The sequence below is a fragment of the Sander vitreus genome, chromosome 3, assembly GCF_031162955.1.
Source record: "Sander vitreus isolate 19-12246 chromosome 3, sanVit1, whole genome shotgun sequence".
NCBI lineage: Eukaryota > Metazoa > Chordata > Actinopteri > Perciformes > Percidae > Sander > Sander vitreus.
The window spans coordinates 19,563,146-19,581,541 of NC_135857.1; the positions used below are offsets into that span (position 1 = coordinate 19,563,146).

General features: G+C 40.8%; 1 protein-coding gene across 2 annotated transcripts in view; it reads right to left on the reverse strand.

Annotated features, from left to right (window-relative positions):
• Positions 1-1,478: 1,478 nt before the first annotated feature.
• The window catches only part of hip1 (huntingtin interacting protein 1), a 53,082-nt gene continuing 36,164 nt past the window's right edge, over positions 1,479-18,396 (reverse strand). For both annotated transcript variants that reach the window (XM_078246404.1, XM_078246406.1), the window contains exons 12-31: positions 18,202-18,299; positions 17,808-17,880; positions 17,482-17,665; positions 16,858-16,946; positions 16,553-16,669; positions 16,108-16,209; positions 13,513-13,707; positions 13,163-13,310; positions 12,956-13,042; positions 10,630-10,737; positions 9,611-9,747; positions 9,377-9,487; positions 9,083-9,141; positions 7,627-7,720; positions 6,213-6,313; positions 5,913-6,018; positions 5,655-5,778; positions 5,392-5,453; positions 4,239-4,356; positions 1,479-4,151 (exon numbers count right to left, since the gene is read on the reverse strand). In XM_078246404.1, the coding sequence (XP_078102530.1) occupies positions 4,141-4,151; positions 4,239-4,356; positions 5,392-5,453; positions 5,655-5,778; positions 5,913-6,018; positions 6,213-6,313; positions 7,627-7,720; positions 9,083-9,141; positions 9,377-9,487; positions 9,611-9,747; positions 10,630-10,737; positions 12,956-13,042; positions 13,163-13,310; positions 13,513-13,707; positions 16,108-16,209; positions 16,553-16,669; positions 16,858-16,946; positions 17,482-17,665; positions 17,808-17,880; positions 18,202-18,299 (2,124 nt within the window). In that variant the 3' untranslated portion in view covers positions 1,479-4,140. The remainder of the gene's footprint in view (positions 4,152-4,238; positions 4,357-5,391; positions 5,454-5,654; positions 5,779-5,912; positions 6,019-6,212; positions 6,314-7,626; positions 7,721-9,082; positions 9,142-9,376; positions 9,488-9,610; positions 9,748-10,629; positions 10,738-12,955; positions 13,043-13,162; positions 13,311-13,512; positions 13,708-16,107; positions 16,210-16,552; positions 16,670-16,857; positions 16,947-17,481; positions 17,666-17,807; positions 17,881-18,201; positions 18,300-18,396) is intronic.

Below are 18,396 nucleotides of genomic sequence, written 5' to 3' on the forward strand. Positions count from 1 at the left end.
CTTGCGGTGTGAACATAGCCTAAGATTTGATTTAGCCTCAAATGTCAAGTATCATCAGCTGTCTGCATCTCAGCCTGCTGTTGTTGTTCAAACACTGTTACCTCACTGGATTTACTAAACCGCAAAAAAATGAGTGGAGTCCTGCACATTTAGGGTACTCGCTGGTGGCTAACGAGGCACACCTGGTCTGCCTGGACCTGACAGCAGGTGTGGTTCATTAACTGCCAGGGAGGAACACATTCCTGCAGGACACCTGTCCAGTCTGTAATTATATATTGTGTCAGCAATAGACCTTTTTTTCACAGCAGACATGTTGACATGTCATAGTGGGAAAAGCACAGGTGTATTCAAAACCATTAATGATGGCTGCATTCCACTTAGGAGAGGCCCTGGCATTGTGCATGCTGACTCACTGAAATAGTTTACTGGGACACTTGATGGAATTGAGCCATCGTTAAGGTTATCAATTTCAGCTGTGCTTTTCCTACTATGACAAGTCAAAATGTCTGCTCCGAAAAAGGTCCATACAGTGTTCTAAATAAATCTTCCTGAGTTTATTATTTACAACCCACTATTCAAGATGAGCATTAAAAAAAGAAATACAAAATCAGTTACTGTCTCAGTGGGGGTCTTTTGCACTGCAGAGTGAGAGAAACGAGGAAATAAGACTTATCAGAAGATGTGGTTGATCCCGGAGCAGCCCAGATTAGGGATTTCTGTAATCTCAGCACCGTGGTTTCAGATTACGCCGATTCATTTCCTCAATGCCTCCAACATATCTGCGTGTGTGGGGTATTCTGTGTTGTTATTTTTACTGTAGGAAAAGCAGGCAGGTTGGAGTTGCAGCAGCAACACATTTTCTACAGTTTATTTTTTTTCTGTCTCTTATTTGACAATATTTTATTTTGAATTGAATGCCAACAAAGCACTTTGAATTGCACTAGTCAATGCTTTTACTGGAAAACAATCTTACCCTCCCAAAAAAATCAATAGGGTGCATTAGAATTTTAGCTCTGCTCTGATGTAGATGTGAGGTTATTGCTCCTGTAAAAGGTACCATGCCACTTTTCTTGCTCACACATAAACAAGCAAGAACCGTATTGTATTCTGCACTTAGAAAACATTTGCATTAATCACATAAATGTACATATTTCCTCTAAAACAATGCAACATTCATTCATTTTCTTGGAATTCCTGGAGGTTTTTTCATTAAGTGTTGCATCATCAGGTAAGAGGATTATTAGAACAGTGGCTAAAGCAATTTATCAGTCAGTGATTATCCAACTTTTCCAAGAATAATACTAAAGGAAAAATAGAAAACATCAGGTGAAAGGGCAGAGACATAACTGTGCTCTCTCCTAGCCGAGTTATCTAGAAATAACTTGTTTCATCATCTCAGCCTCTTCACTAATTACATTTCATGATAGCTGACTGTAGCTGCTTTGTCTAACATCATAAAAACCACAGTCATATTTGGGTCTGTATTAACGAGTTGATTTTTTATTTTAAAAACTGAAAAAATAAAAACAAACCCACCAACATAGTTTTAGTATATCATACAAAGACATATATCAATGTTGCTATGTGAGTATTTGTTTCTCTTTGACTACAGTGTGAGGCAGTTTGAAAGGCTGGCTGAGCTGGTATGACTACAGACACAGACCCGAGAGAGAGAGAGAGGTTAATAAAGAACATGTGGGCAAAAATACAACCAAACATCACTCAAGGTGCGTTCAATTCATCTTTTGAGACTTTTGAAATGCTGTAAAAAGTGGATCTATCTTTTCTTGTTTTATATTCCAATTTCCATTTAATTCCGCTACCCAGGTGTGAAAGAAGTGACCGAACACAGCTAAAATCATTATTAAATACAAAGACCTGGACCCAACAGTACTGCAAATAACACTTGATGCAGATGGATGGTGTCAGATGGGGAAATTATTTCAAAATCTGACTAATAAAACACTTTTCTTGCATCTGCTTCTGCAAGTGGTTTACAACTAGTAAGTCTTTAAGAATTACTGGCAAATACTATTTGACCCATGTCTGTTAAATAAACCAGTGTCACAACTTATACTTATAACTGTGTTAAGATACACAGGTGAAGCAGAGGGTCACAACGAAGTATGTTAAGACACAGAGAGAGAGATAAACTCCAAGAGAATCATCGTCGCCGTCATCAAACAGAAGAAAAAAAAACAAGGTGTTGGGTTAAAAAACGGATGCCTACTAATCTCATGGTTTACACAGAGGCATGATCAGTCTGCTTACAGAGTCTACTGGCAGAGTCCACTGGCAGTCTCAGTAGGACATTCTGTTAAATAACCTCTCTCTCCTGTGGCATTCATGTGCACTATTTTGTATCCCTTATTCAAATAAACTGAATCCATACTTGGAGAGATGCAAAAAGTAAAAAGTAATGCTATTGAATGTTTTTAGATTAAAAGAAAGAAAAAGATTATTTTCAACAAAAGAAGGCTTGTAGTTTATATACACAGCTACTTGGTCTTTAGGAAGCTATTGAAAACACTGCAGTCACTGTGTGCTGTATACTTCAAAGTCCATTGTGGTCCTGAAAATGCAGACTGTTAGTTAGTGAAGGATTTATAAAACTGCAGTCAACCATCAGTCCTCCAGGGTATTTGAAGAGGCAGGATCATGTGAATGAATAAAGGTTTGCGCAGCTTGAAATGTCCCAAAACTGACACTTTTTAGGATTTCCTTTTTGTTGCTCCTGCAGATTTTCTCTGACTGAGCTTGCAGCCTTGTCTCCTGAAAAACCCTACACAGTTTATCATCCTCCCCGGGAGCACGGTGGTCCTGTTGGCAGAGTCATGACGTCTCGAGAAAGTAACCGAGAGAATTGCTTGGATAGCCGTCTGTCAGAAGGCAACACCGTTAGCAGTTCATTATGTGACTGGATCCCAGCTGCACCTCCAGAGCTGCTGCTTCTGTGACAGATTTGTTGTAGTGCTGCTTGATCACTGACGTTTGTAAAAAAATATGCACCAATAAGGGTCTTAAACTTTATTTACCAACTTTTTCCTTTTTTTTCTCTACAAGACTTGAACTGTTGTTGCTTTTTATTATATAAAAAAAGGGGTTTTCATACCACGACCCCCTTTCCTACCTTTAACTAATAAAAAAAAGGGAAATGAGAAAAAATTACCCCATGTCTTTAATGTTTCAGCAACGGATTCTCTCTCATCAGTCCTACCCATGATGCACTGCTACCTCTGACGATGTGGCATGAGGTAGTTGGCAGTCTCAAAGCTCACAGGGAGAAGACTGTTGAGAGAAAACAAACGCTGCCACATTCCTTTTTTGAAACTACTCCCCAGTTTGGAGCTTTTTTAAAATTTTCCATGGAAGCCTCTTTTTATAAAAAAAAGAAGAAAAAAAAAAAGAGTGTTGAGTCGAGTTAACAGTCGCGGTCGTTAAAATGGTGGAGCATTGAAAGGCAGAAAGTCCAGTAAACCAGCCAGTTAAGCGGTATGGACTGAATACGGTGATAACTCACAGTGGGAAAAGAATAGGAAGAAACATGGGAGGGAGATAAAGACCGATAAAGAGCAGCTCAGGCTTAGTAGGGGAGCATGCATGCCATCTATGTGACACAGAGACATGATTTTGGGGCTGGCGTAGGGCAAGAACAGTCACTGATCTCCCCTCTTGATGCTGAGAGTTTGGCCCTTGTGTAGTGCATCCTGGGATGTCTTGAGTAGAACTTCTGCTTGTAGCCTCTCCGCTGGGACTCCTTGACGAAGCGCCATTATTAAAAACCGGGAAAGAAAAAGACAATAAATACTCGGTAGAATGGGTCCTCTTCACTTCAACTGCTTTTCACCAACACAGTCCTAGGGGAGAGGCGGGGGGGGGGGGGGGGGGGGGGGGGGGGGGGGGGATGTGAGACCATGAAGTTGCCCTCCCCCTCCCCCCTGTTGCTGAGCCCTGGGTGCTGTCCTTTGTGGAAGCTTTTGGACACGGGTGGAAAAGCAGGTTTAGAAAAGAAGCACCTTTCAATTTGGCTTAGATAACAAACGAACAAAAAAGAGAGAAGAAAACAAGAGAGTGAGAAGTGTATAAATAGAAAGAGGCAGACAGAAGCCGGTCTTCTGGTAGAGGAGGGGGAAGCAGGTCTCAACCTGTGCCTATGGAGAACAAGGAGACAGACCCATTTGAGTCATTTTAACTGTAAAATATTTTGGGTGTATTTATAGTGCAGTGGTTGTCCTTACCCTCTTCTTGCTCGCCCCAGCCCTCCGCTACCCCAGCCAGCTCGTAATGTTTCTTCCTCAGCTCGCCGAGACGCTCTCGCTCCTTCTGCAGACGAGTCTCCAGCTCCAGAACCAGGACCTGAGGAAACAGAGACACAAGCAAAGGACAAACCTTCGTCATTTCCCTGAAACCTCTCATTGCCCATCGCAAACCATGGAAAATCTAAAATCCTAAACAGATCATTATTTTTTATCCTTCAAGATACTCGATGAACGTCATTATTTTATGTTCTTGCCTATGATCAGCTAGCTGTCTAGCTAGAGGCCACTTTTGATATAAAATTTAAAAAAAAATTTACACAAAAATGTCATCCAGGCTAACTTAAATTAGACAGAGCAGTGGTAAATAAAAATTCTTGCTGGTTATGCTATTTTCTCCAATTCCCCTTGTGTCTGTGGATGCTTTCTAAAGACCAGTTAAACAACCATTATTTACACAGGTTTTTTTTATAGATAAAAACTCCTAAAAAATACACTTCAAACAGAGGTACTTTGTGACTTTACAACAATGGGCCGTGTGTGTGAGCAGGTCCAGACATTTCTGTTTTTCTTTCAGTGTCGGGGGAAGCAGAGCCGCAACACAGAGTGAAGTGTTCATATGGGTCTGATATTTGGCTTCTCAATGGACGAAGAACAATATACCTCTAATGAGACTAATGTGGAAAATGTATTAATTTAAATTGTTATTCAAACTCGCATATCATAGTCCTTACAAATTATTAAATCATCGTATCTCCATATTTTGTCTTTTTTTCCCCCATAAATCCATACTATTGGTTACCCTTTACGTCTGTCTGTTGGTTTTACAACTATTTAACCAATGAAAAGTATTAAAAAGAGCGTGTGACTAAATCTCATAGCTCCATTGACTCCTCAAACTGTCAGCAAAACCTAACATAACTCCACTCAGCCTACATCTTGAATGAAGTGCCGCACACAGCAGAGTTGAAGGTAAAACAGTGACGAAGTGATTTCGTCTGAGGTAAATAGCTTAATAAAATGTTTGTTTTTTTCATTTTCCTGAAAGGTAACGTGGCAACCGATGGCAACAATATATTTTTTAAGATTCAACTCAGCTATGCAGCTTATTATGATAGATATCGTTGCTGCTTACCTGTGCATCCATCTCTTGTCGTTTGATCTGGGTGAGAGTCATGCTGGAGAAGTCCATTGTATCTGGATACAAACAACAAATTACCTATTGAGTTTTATTTACAACGTGTAGCGTTGAACTCCCTCAAACTAAGAAATAAAAAAGATAGCAGCTGGACATTTTGTGATCAAATAACATAAAAAAAATATATATATATATATATATATATCAATAAAACTGTGAAACAAACAATTTCAACTTTCCAGTCAACGTGATTCTCTCACCTGTTTCTTCAATCTGGGATTTCCCAGACTTGGTGGAGGCCACGACAGCTGCGGTGGCCTGCGTGACGCCTCGGGACGCCTGCTGTAGGCGGTGCAGGTTGCCGCTGTCTTTGTCTGCTTTTACCTGGAGAGGGAGGGCAGCAACAAGACAAGAGACATGAGATCTACAACATGTATCCCTTTAACTCTATTGGCTCAGCAAACACCAAACAACTTACACCATTTAGACCCAGAGAGAACTATGTATTATTTGATTACCTTAGAGGCAGCCACTAGCTGGGCTGTGCTGGCAGCTATTTCATGTGAACACACCATCAACTCCTCAAACTTCCCTTTGCCCTGCACCACCAGATCAGCAGCGTCTCTGGAACAACATCATGTTGATGTTTAGACAACTTTGTTCACAACACAGTGAGAAGCACCTGATTTATGAATGACCTTCCATGCTTGAAACCTCATTTACTGTTTTGTTTTTTCTTTATTTATGCCCTCATAAGGGTCTCCTCTATCATTCTTTCGGACATTTAAGACTCACAGCACTTGTAAAGCACCACTTACACCATGACCGTGGCGCCCCATCCCACTGCTTTGGAGGCAGAGATCAGGCCCTCAGTCCAGCGGGAGTTCTTGGCATAAAATTCCTTCATGGAGGCTGCCCCCTAGTGGACAAATGAGGAAATATGAAATATGTTTCATGACACACTTCTTATGGCGCTTTTCCATTACATGGTACCTGCTCGACTTGCCTCGCCTCTACTCTACTCTACTCTACTCGCCGAAAAGGTGACGTGAAAGCGACAGAGGGGGGTGTCCTGAACAAACCCGCTATTTTTAAATAGTTTAGCGAGCTGTGTGCTGCCTCCAGCTTCATTTGAAACTAAATGTGTCTTCTGGCTGTGGCAACAACAACACACCTTCCACGTTCTGTGTGTGTGTGTCGCGTTAGGTCACGGCAGTTTCCTGCGGCGCCGCTTGTTTTACAGTTCTGCGGAGGCTCCAGGCAGAGTTTTCGCCGTAGCCTACGTACACACACACATGGCCGGCTCGACGCACGCACCAGCGCACAAGTATAAACATCAGGCCACACATAGGCTATGGTGGAGCCTCCACAGAACTGTAAAACAAGCTCAACAAAGATGGTACAGAAGTGAGAGGTCTCACTCTGTAGCTAAAAAAGAGAGGGTGAAAAGAGGAGCTGCAGCAATGTGCAGTACAAAAACAATATGGTGTTTTTTGAAAATTAAACCATGTAAACCTATTCTGGTACAACCTCAAAATACAATTATGAACCTGAAAATGAGCATAATATGAGAACTTTAAACTCACAGACATGAGCGCAGGGGCTGCCACTTATGATTTGTTTTAAATTAATCAATAACCTAGCAATTATTTTCTTGATTAATCAATGGATCATTTGGTCTATTAAAGAATAAAAAATGGCCATTACAATATCTCAGCATCCAAGGCGACATATTGTCTGACCAACAGTTCAAAACCAAAAGATATTCAGTATACTCTAATTTAATACAAAGCAGGAAAGGCAGCTAATTATCACATTGGAGAATCTGGAACCATCGACTAATCGTTCCAGCTATAGTCTGGACAGAATATCATGAAGATCTGTGCAACATAAAATACAAAACCCTGCAACATATACGGTCGGTTTTTGTTGAGGGTGTGTCTGCATTATAATGTCAGCAGAGCCTAATATTATTCTAGGCATCAAGGTATTTTTTCATAGTTGCATATTCAGTTTTGTTTTTGTTTTTTTTTAACCATAAACTAAATTCACATACAACAGACCTCAGTGGAAATTAGCATTTGTGAATATGAAATGTATCCATCACAATTAAAAGACTGTAAAGTTGCAAATTCTAATCAGTCACTTTGGAGAAGTTAGATGTTGGAGTTAGAGAAACGATGCTGAATATCTCGTGAGAAATCTGTTAATAATTTCTCACTGTCAACTCACCCTGCCACTCTCCACGATGTCCCTTTGCAGATTCTTGGAAGACAGAACGAGCTGCTTGATCGCCCGCATCAGCTCTGTGCAGGAGGCCAAAATCCTGCAGGGGGCGACAGAGCAGAGGACACAAACACTGACGCACTGAAACTCTACAGCCGCTACTATCCCTCCATTTCATCCAACTAGACACATTTTGAAAGATGCAGCTCAAAACAGACAGAAATCTGCTTCCTCACTATTTGGAAATAGTAGTTAGTTTCCCCACAGTCTAGTTATTGCATGGCCAATGCACCACTGACCTGAATTCTCAATGTAGTAGTTGTAGATGCAGTAGTTGTACGTTTCTTTTCATAATAATCTCTCACAGCAGCACTGGCGCAGCAGTTATTGAGAAAACAACTTAATTGGCTTCATTTGCACACAAAATAGACTTATTACACAAACTGGATAAGTAAACATGAAAAGAAACAAACCCAACTACTAGATGGCATGCACATTAACATCAGTATGAGACAAAAGCAGCAAAATCTAAACCCTAGAACTGAACTGATACTCCTTTAGCCTTGGATGGTTAAGTGAAGAGTCATGTGCCTGATGCAACAGAACCACCACTGATGTCAAGCTTCTGCACAATAATGTAATCAAGAGATTTCTGAACTTCCTTGGGCTGTTAGTTGCACCATATTTGGTGTAAGACATCTACGATATGATAATAGCTTGTGGAGCTGCTCCAGCGAAATAGGAATGACATTACCGGTATAAAAACTACAGAATGCACACTGAAGAAACTCATTTAAGGTTTGGCTGTATGGAAAAACAGCAGGGAAACATTACGTGTCACACTGGCTTCAGGCTTCACAGTTTGCATCAGCTTTGTGGCTGAACTGATGAAATTCTTTGCACGTCAGCCCTCAGCGTGTGACCGTCTGCAACTTCACTGAAATATCATGTGACTGTTGCGCTGCCTTGTTGGTAATCATCTCTATGCCTTTTTCCAGTTCAGTGCTGTATCTATAACAGATGAATCGGTTCCTCAATCTTCATATTTCTTTTTTAGGCATTTTGTCTTTCACCGCAGAGATGGTTGTTATTGTTGTCGTCGTCGTAGTCACTGATAGTTCAAGTTTATGGTTTCTACTTTAATCTTAATACAACTTACTGCTACAGTATAGAGAGGAGGAGAGACACCAAGATAAAGCCATAGAAAGTATAAATGTTTATTTGTGGGTCAACTGTAGTTCTATTTCAGGAAACTGTGATATTCTTGTAACATAATGAGGTTGATCGTTTTTAGTAGGTCTAGATCAAATCGTCTTGCACTCTCCTGAATCTCGTTTGTATTCAGTTAATTTGAGGTTTAAACTGTTTTTGTTTGATCCTGTATATAAACCTTTTCACCTTGGAGAAAGTCTACGATTATTGTGACTGTAAAAAGGGATTCCAGTCCAAATCTGTGCTTTACCTCTCATTGACTTCCATCTTGATTCCTGTATCAACTGCTCGGGACTTGTTGAGCATTTCCTGTTGGGATCCACAAAGGCACATTGGAGACAAAAAAAAGACACTTTGAAGTTCATACTTCTTGAAAGTGAAAACAGGGGGCAATGTTTTCACCTAGCTTGCAAAGAGCTGCACACTCACACGGCATGTGCATTTAAATACACATCTTCCACCAGATGACCACAGTTTAGCACGCACACACACACACACACACACACACACACACACACACACACACACACACACACACACACACCTCTATTCTGGTAGCTGCCGATTCCACAGCAGCAGAGGTGGCAGCCATTTCCTGCTCCACCAGATCTCCCAGCTCCCCCTGCTGTAGCTCCAAACCCTGAGGACGCAGTTTCTGAACAAAGACAGAACAAGAGAGAGACTGAAGTCAGTATTAAAGCACATACATGAGCATATTTAACCTTTTATCACGATCTAGATCATACAGCAACTCTGGGGAAGATTTGTATGTATGGACCTCCGCAGTGGCCAGAATGGCCTCCAGAGCCGCCTTCAGCTTGCTGTTGTCTGCTGCAGTCAGGCTGTCCTGCTGCTTCATCTGGCCCAGCAGAGCCAGAGTTTCAGCCCCACACGCCTTCACACTCTCTGAGAGGGCTGATAGTGACAGAGACAAGGACAGGGAGGACGCATATAATTAAAATAAATAAACATACATAGAAAGAAAATGACCAATAAGTTTCTTAAAACATATGCCATGCTGTAAAATCATTTACACTCCATTTTCTATCAAAATACCATAGTATTTCTTCTGTACACTCTGATGTGTATCAGTGCCACTAGGGGCTGCAGCTGCAGTGTTAATTATTTTGACATCCCCTCAGGCAAAGTGTCAACTAACAGCCACTCCAATGGGAGGTAGAGAAACCAAAACTACCTCTACAGCAGCTGTCGGCCTGTTTTTTTAGATGCAGAACAACCAGCAGATTTGCATCAAACTGCAGGCTTTCAAATGCTGCATTCAAATGTTTTGGCAATGGATAAACACAGGGTCCATTGATTTTCTGAGTTACAGCTACAGATGGCGCTTCAGTTCGACCCAGTTTTAATTCTATGTTGTTTCTTTGTTGCAGTATTAAGACTGCTGGTCAGAGCTCCATTATATTTAGGCATGCTTAGACCTGCCCAGGCTGCTAACATCTCCCAAGAGAGCAACATCCTGCAAACATTAATCCTGAATGAAGTCAGCAACTTTTTACCCATGCATGTTTTGGCTGAAAGACATGAGTTATTTCTAATCACAGGACGTTCAGATATATGGACTGATACAAGGTATTACCAGAAGATTACACACTAACATTAATGTAATTATAGAGACAATAGTTTTAACCTTACTGTACATATTTAACACATTAGAAGGTACAGTATGAACTACTTACAGACATGTCAGAACATATACATGTCTGGGCCGGAGAAAAGTGGAGACTACAATTTATTCTATTCTATCTCTCTCACACGCACGCACACACGCACACTTACCATCAGCTTGCTCCACAGGCACCATGTGGGAGGTGGCACTACCCTGAACGATGGTGTCTCCCACCAGGTGGCCACACTGGGTCACCACTCGTACCAGCTCAGATACACCTACAAAATAAATTAAAACCTTTATGGCTTAATGGCTTCTTAGCACTCACACAAAAACACATCAACATAAACACACACATATATAAAGACATTGGTCACCTTACATCACTATTTTATTGCTGTTTTGAAAACACATACAGTATATATTTGTACATGTTTTCACTCTTAATGTATTTTAATTTTAACTTTTAAAAAGGTTTTGGACTAGTATTTTTAAATGAATATGGTTGGAATGCTTTTTAAAAACTTGAACAAAGAAAGTAGCCTTCCTAAACACAACTTAGCTATATACTTAGCTATATTCAGAGCTAGTAGCTAGAAAACAGCTACAGTGGGCTGAATACAGTATACTGTATTACCTTAAAATACAAAGATTCATGTGGTCAAACGTATTATTCAGTTAGAAATTACTCTTGAAATGGCCATTGTTTTTCCAATTCTGATAACACAGACATCGCCTGGTGTCGACTTTGGCTCTAACGTTACGTTTTCTCGGAGGTTCCTACTCTGTTTTTATGATTCATGTTTTAAAGCCCCCCACGCACCTGTTGTACATCCTCCCAGGTGTTTTCTTATGTTGCCTGATTAGACCTTTTCTCAGGTCTCTCTGTACAGACTGTGTCTGATTGACACATACCTCCATAACTTCTTATGTAGCGCCTCATTATCATTTATATATTAGTGCAGAAAGTGGGGATATCACACAATTCCCTGCAGAGCTTCCCCCAGCTTCAACTTGAGCTAATCAGCAAATAACTGAAAAAAACCTGTCTGGATGCGCAGGGCCTTTAAAAATTATCATTTTAAGGTCTGTGGACGGTAACAACAGTATTCATTAAAATGTTGAGTAGCAAAATAATAAATCAAAAGGCACCACAACATTAGTTAAAATTAGGGCTGTCAATCGATTAAAAAAGGTAATCTAATTAATTACATACTCTGTGATTAATTAATCAAAATTAATTGCATACATAATTAACGGTGCCTGAACCGATACTTTTTAAGAAAGTAAAAAAAGAAAAGAAAAAAAAAGGGTACTAAACAACAGTTGGTGACATTAAAGAACAGCTTGTTTATTGCTAAGGCCATATGGTCAAAATTAAATCATTTAATCATAATGTATAAAGTATAATGTATAACATTAACAATAACTTATTTCACTAGTAAATTGCTGTTGAACGACAAAAACAACAACCAGATAGGAAAAGGACATTTACAATAACTTCAAATGCACCACGAGGCTGTAGTTTACCATTTCATTTCATTTCATTGTGTTGTTTTTCCGACGGCAGCTGCAGATTGTTAAATACCGTTGTTGAATCCTCTACAGTAAAACACAGTCACACTTTACACCGTTTAGCGTTAGCTGTCAGCATTTTAACCGTGTTTAATCCAGCTACTAGCTAGCGGTAGGCTAACGTTAGCTGCTGTTGAGTATAATGTTAACTAGCTAGCGGTAGTCTAACGTTAGCTGCTGTTGAGTGTAGTGTTAACTAGCGTCACATGCAGCGGGGTTTGTGTTTCCTGTAACGTCTGTTTCAGAGCATCAGAGAGAAGCGCAGGCACCAGATTTTCGTCTGTATGCAAACGTCAATATGGAATGGATTAATCTGCGTTAATTTTTCTCAGATTAATTAATCGAAATTAATGCGTTATTTTGACAGCCCTAATTAAAATATCTAATATTTACTAGCTTATTACATATCTTTCTCCTCTACTGTTCCACATGCTTTTTCAACATGTTAACAACCACCAACAGAAACAAACTCACTCGTGTCACCCAGATTGCATAAAAAAAGAAAGAAATTGGCCTTCCCACCCCCAACCCTATCAGACCTCAACAGCAAAGCCACCAAACGCAAAGCACGGACAATCACTCACGACCCGTAACAGTAAGAGTTTTGTGCCTTCTGCCATATCATCCCTAAATAAAGCTCCCATTGGTGATTGTTATGTGTGTGTGTGTGTGTGTGTGTGTGTGTGTGTGTGTGCTACTTATATGTTGTATATGCTGCGCACAAGGGGTGCCAGGGGAACGGACTGGAGGGAACTGTGCATTATAGGGGTAAAGGTGTCTGTGTTTACTGTATGTATGTATATTTGTGAGGCCCTGTACAGACTATGAAAACAAATTTTCCCATTGGACAATGAAGACTGACTAACTAACTATCTTAATTGCATATCTTTACATATAATGTATCCCTTTCTAACTGCTCACCTGTGTTGTCAGCCAGGAAGGCCTCTCTGGCAGAATGCAGTCGGTCTATACAGTCTAAAGAGGCCTGACATCTGGATGCTAGGTAGTCTGCAGGGATAACAAAAAGAGAGACATGGCAGCCAAGACATAAAAATGTGAGTATGCACACAAACATTACTACACACAGTGCTGATCTGCATCCCAGCACTGAATTACAGCAGCTCTGACCTGCAGAGCTGGTGCAGCTGATGTGCACCGGGTCGTCTATCTGAGCCAGCGAATCCTGAATGATCTTCTCCGCCTCCTCCACAGCTCCCTGCAGACTGGACCAGCGAGCTGTGACCAGCTGGCTCTCCAACGACTGCTCCCTGCTCTCCTGTGGATGCAAATCCCCACACACGGTTGAACTTATCACACCAGCCTTTATAAGAAAGGCCAGAGAGCGTAAAATGTGAAGATTAAGATGTTTATTGGACGTGCTGGGTCTCTCAGTTGCCACTGAAACATTGGCTCAATTTATTACAGCTAATTAAGAAAGTTAATTAAGAAAGATAATTGAGAAAATAACAATGTGTCACCTTCTCATTGAGCTGATTCTGCAGGGCTTCTGCCGTCTTCACCCCGCTCTCCCTTTCAGTCGCCAGTGAGCTCTGTACTCGTTCTAGCTCCTCCCCGCGGGCAGCCAGCTCTGCCTCCACCTTCGACAAGGATTGCACCAGCTCCGCCTTCTCAGACTCAAGGGCGACCAGCTGGGTGCCGATCACCTCACTTGACTGCATGGATGAAAAAAAAGATGGGGGGAATAAAAAAAGAAGAAGATGATTTCGAGGCACAATGAATCCACAGGAAGACATGGTTACACATGGTTAGGATAATACATATCTGTCATGACATATCAGGATGTGGTACGGCGTGATGCCAGTACTCTGACCTCACAATAAAAAATAAAAAAACACTTTATCTTCAGCAACTGATTATAACAATATTGCCTCCATTTAAGTTTGCGGAGAGGCGTACAGTCTCCAGAGAGGTTTGGGTTGAGGTCAAGTTTACAATCAAACGAACACTAGGAGGCTGTGGTTGTGCAACTTGGCTGCAATGCAACAAACATGAACTATGGCAACGGAGTAAAGGGTTACATCAGATCCTGTGTACTGGAAGTTTGTGAAATGACATTTCTGGAATATTAACTACTTAAAAAATGAGGTGAGCGCAAGAATATGATCTACAGGTAAGAAAAACGTGTGAGACCTACAGCCTAAGTCCCAGCAGGTCCAACAGAGAGGGAAAAATGTTGAGAGATAAGGGAGAAACAGAATTAAGAATATGGATGTAAACTGTGCAGCAGGAGCTCGTGAGAGCTGAAAGCATGTGACAAGAGCAATAAAATGTGGGCTATGTGTGAAAAGGACTGTGGAGATTAGAGAGATGGAGGAGGAGGAGGATAGAAAGACTGACAGAATTGATAAGTAGTGACTACAAAAATAGGATGTCAGGAGTGGGAGGCAGAGACGGATGAGTAGGTACGCTACATGTGCAGAAAAACATCTGAAATTGTGGGTGGAGGGAGTCATAAGCAATCAGTGAGGTTGTGAGGGTATATAACATGAATTCATAGCTCACTGAACTGTCACTCCCCTTATAGTTCCCTTCGAAATATCCCTGCAGATCAATTTGAGCTAGCTGCTCAAAGACACATACTCACGCGGATATACAGACGCAGGAACCATGCGGCTGCATTTCCGAAAGCAGTTGTTTGGACAAGATTTTACTGCTTTTGTTTTTGATTATGGTCTCTTCTTTTAAAGAAATGCCTTCAGTCCCCTGTTACAAACATGAACTTGGCTTCTCAGCTGTGCAGAGATGACAAACTGAGAGAGGATCAACAGGAAGATCAGAGGATGTAAACTATTGTGCTGCTACTGTTTAAACAATTTCCCCATGCTGAACACCGTCAGAAACTGGATGTGTTTGGGATTCTGCTGGGGGAAGGACATTCAGTCAGTTTAGGATTTAGTTTTCACAATGTGAATAGCCTGGTCCAGGATACAGAATGGTATATACAGTGGCACTCATAAGTTTATGAACCCATGCTAAAGTTGACTAAAAAGAGGAATAAAAAAAAAAAAATCTTCTTTTGGAAATTGATCTTAATGCCTTAATTTAAAAATGAGGAAAAATCCAACCTTTAAGGACACTCATTTTCTTTGTGAATGAATAATGTATCGTAAATAAATAAATGTTCTTCCTTAAAATACAGGGGGCATAAGTAAGTAAACCCCTATGTTAAATTCCCATAGAGGCAGGCAGATGTTTATTTTTAAAGGCCAGTGGATCCAGGATACTATGCATCCTGATAAAAGTTCTAAATATAAATAAATAAAATCATCTCTCAATGCAAATCAAACCAGCTATTAGGTTAACTGAAATAAAACCATGCCAATCTCTAGGTATGGTGAAGGGTATGTAATGATGTGGGGCTATTTTAATTCCAAAGGCCAAGGGAACTTTATCAGGATGCATAGTATCCTGGATCCATGAAATAACTGGCCTTTAAAAATAAAAATCTGCTTGCCTCTATGGGAATTTAACATAGGGGTTTACTTACTTATGCCCCCTGTATTTTAAGGAAGAACATTAATTTATTTACGATAAATTATTCATTTACAAAGAAAATTGGTGTCCTTAAAGGTTGGATTTTTCCTCATTTTATTTAATTAAGGCATTGAGATCAATTTCCAAAAGATGATTTTTTTTTATTCCTCTTTTTAGTCAACTTTAGCATGGGTTCATAAACTTATGAGTGCCACTGTACTATATCCTGGGCCTGATTGTTGTTGTTTAAGGTCAGGTTTCATGAACAGCTGATCCATATGCATGACGTGGTACGTGCACCAAAGATGTAACTGACGCTACAAAAGTTGGGCGTAAGTGAGATAATTAAATAACTGATGACTAGAATAAGAGAATAAGACCATTTTTAGATTGTGTCCAGACTGTGCGCCATTAGGAAACCCCAGGTTTGATTAATGTCACATGACTGATCTTTTCACACTTTCTTGTAGCAGCCGCTTTTATCTTTTTTAATTGGTTATAAATTACTTCAGTAACTTTAGCAGCTTCAAGCTAATCCTTTTGTGTGAGGAGTGCCAAAATGCTGAGAGGAGAGTGACCTGTTGTGACGAGGCCATGGTGGTCTTCAGGGAATCCAGCTCCGTCCTGCTGGACACCAGCTCTCTCTGGAGCTCCTGAAGCTGCTCCAGCTGCTCCCTCTCCTGAGCAAGAGAAGTCAAAATCTCACTTTAGACAGCTCACATCAGCTCCACCAGTAAGAGAAAAAAAACGTCTTTTGTGGGAGTTTCTTTACAGGTCCAAAAAACAACAACCAAAAATACAATTTCTCAAAGCAGTTTCTTTTGTTTGGGTCTGTTTGTGGCCAAATGATTGCCCTGAGGGCCCCAAAAAATCTTTTCCCTTATTATGTTCCTCATGCACCCTAAAGTAGTGAGGTTCAGCACTGTTGGACCCACAGCCAATCATTTGACTGCAAAACACTGAGATGAATGGCTGTGGATAACTTGCTGTGTGGCAGGGATGTTAAAATGCATTTGTAGTCACCTGTCTGTCTGCAACCTCCTGAGCGGCCTTCACCTTCTCTTGCATCTCTCTCCTCACTGCGTCCACTTCATCCTGTGCCGCACGAGCCACCGTCATCTGCCGGGTCACCTCTGCATTCTACAAACACAAACACACACACACACACACACACACACACGGGCCAGATCTTTAGCTTGGGAGAAATTATAACAAGGACAGCAGGGGGACAGAACTTAATTTAACTTGGAAATTGTTTTTTTTAGGAGGCGACAAGAACACAGAGAAGGATTTGATTTAACATGAAGAAGTCAGACTCGTCTTCATACCTTCCTCAGCAGGTCTGCATGACTCTGAACCAGCTCTGAGTACTTCTCCTTCAGTTTGGTGTAGCGCTGCTCATTGGCCTGAGCTTTTTCTGGTTAGAAACAACAGAGAGAGAGAGACAGTCATACGCAGTTATTAGCAGACACAATAATTGACTGCAGGTGAGGAACACTGTAGGTAAATCATCGATACAACAAAGACCTAGTTTAATAAAGTATTATCAGTTTTTCATCATGTTACAACCTATAGTTTTTTCCTTCCTTTTAAAAGGAGGCACTGACAAGAGTAGCAACCATGGTTGCCACAACTTTTACATATCTGCAGTCAAGTTGAGTCATGGATACAAACAGAAGAGGCAAATAAATGAACATAAATAGTCTTGACTGTATGTTAAGTGTACCCGTGTGTTCTGTATAAGTAGGACACAGCATGTATTGTGAAACACACTCCTTTATCAGATTTGTAAACTGCTTTGTTGTAGCTTCACTTAAAGTCATTGCCAAAAGGGTGGAATTCGTCAGACTAAACAAAACAAAAAATGAGGGCAGCAAAGCTTTAAACTATTTTGATTAATAATAATCTGACCAAGAAGCTTCCTGTTAAAAGGGACAGATGTCCAGACTTACTCTCTATCTCCGTCAGGCTCCGCTGCTCCTTCTCCGTGTCCTCTCGGACCCTCCGCAGGTCGTCCAGCTCCGCCTTCAGGAACTCGCTCTCTCCTGCCGCCTGCAGCCTCAGGTGGCTTTGCTCTGCAAGCTCCGCCTCCAGCTCATTGACACGCCCCCTCAGGGCCTGACACAAGCGACCACTCTGGTGACGGACAGAGAAAGAGAGAGTGGGATTAAAAGAAATGAACACTGGGATCCTTTGTAGATAGATTTATTTGTGTGTGAGACATGACATGTGTAAGCTATCTGTGAAATGAATAATGAGTGCTTCCGCTCCTCTTTACCTCCAGTCTGAAAGAGTCCAGCTCGTCTTTCAGGGCCTGGATCTCCCTCGTCAGCTGTTCAATGAGACGCTCTCTGATGGGTACAGACAAAACAACAGTCCAAAATACAGTATAAACAGGAAATCAATAAACTGTATTTTCGCGGGAAGACTTGTAACAGATACAAATGAAATTTGGCTTGATTTGGGTCTGGATTTTTGTATTTATCTAATTAAACGTAGAATTTCACACAACCACCCCAAAGATCCATAACTGTGCTGTAATATTTGATGATGTTTTTTTTTTTTTTTAGGCAAATGTATAGAATAATTTAGCTTCTTGTCAAATTTTTAATTACACCGACAGCTATAATCATGCAGACACACAAATCTAGTGTGACGTTTTAAGGCCCTACTTGTCGTCCTTCCGCATGCCGTTCTGACTGTTGAAGTTGAAGGGGTCTATAGCAGCCGAGGTGCCAAACAGGTCGTCAAACTTGGTCTCCAAAGCAGCCTGTGTGTTTAAAACAAGCAAGTTTAAAAGAAAAATCACATGAGAAAACTTACATTGGCACCATTTTATTGTTGTCATTAACTGGGTTATTATTTTG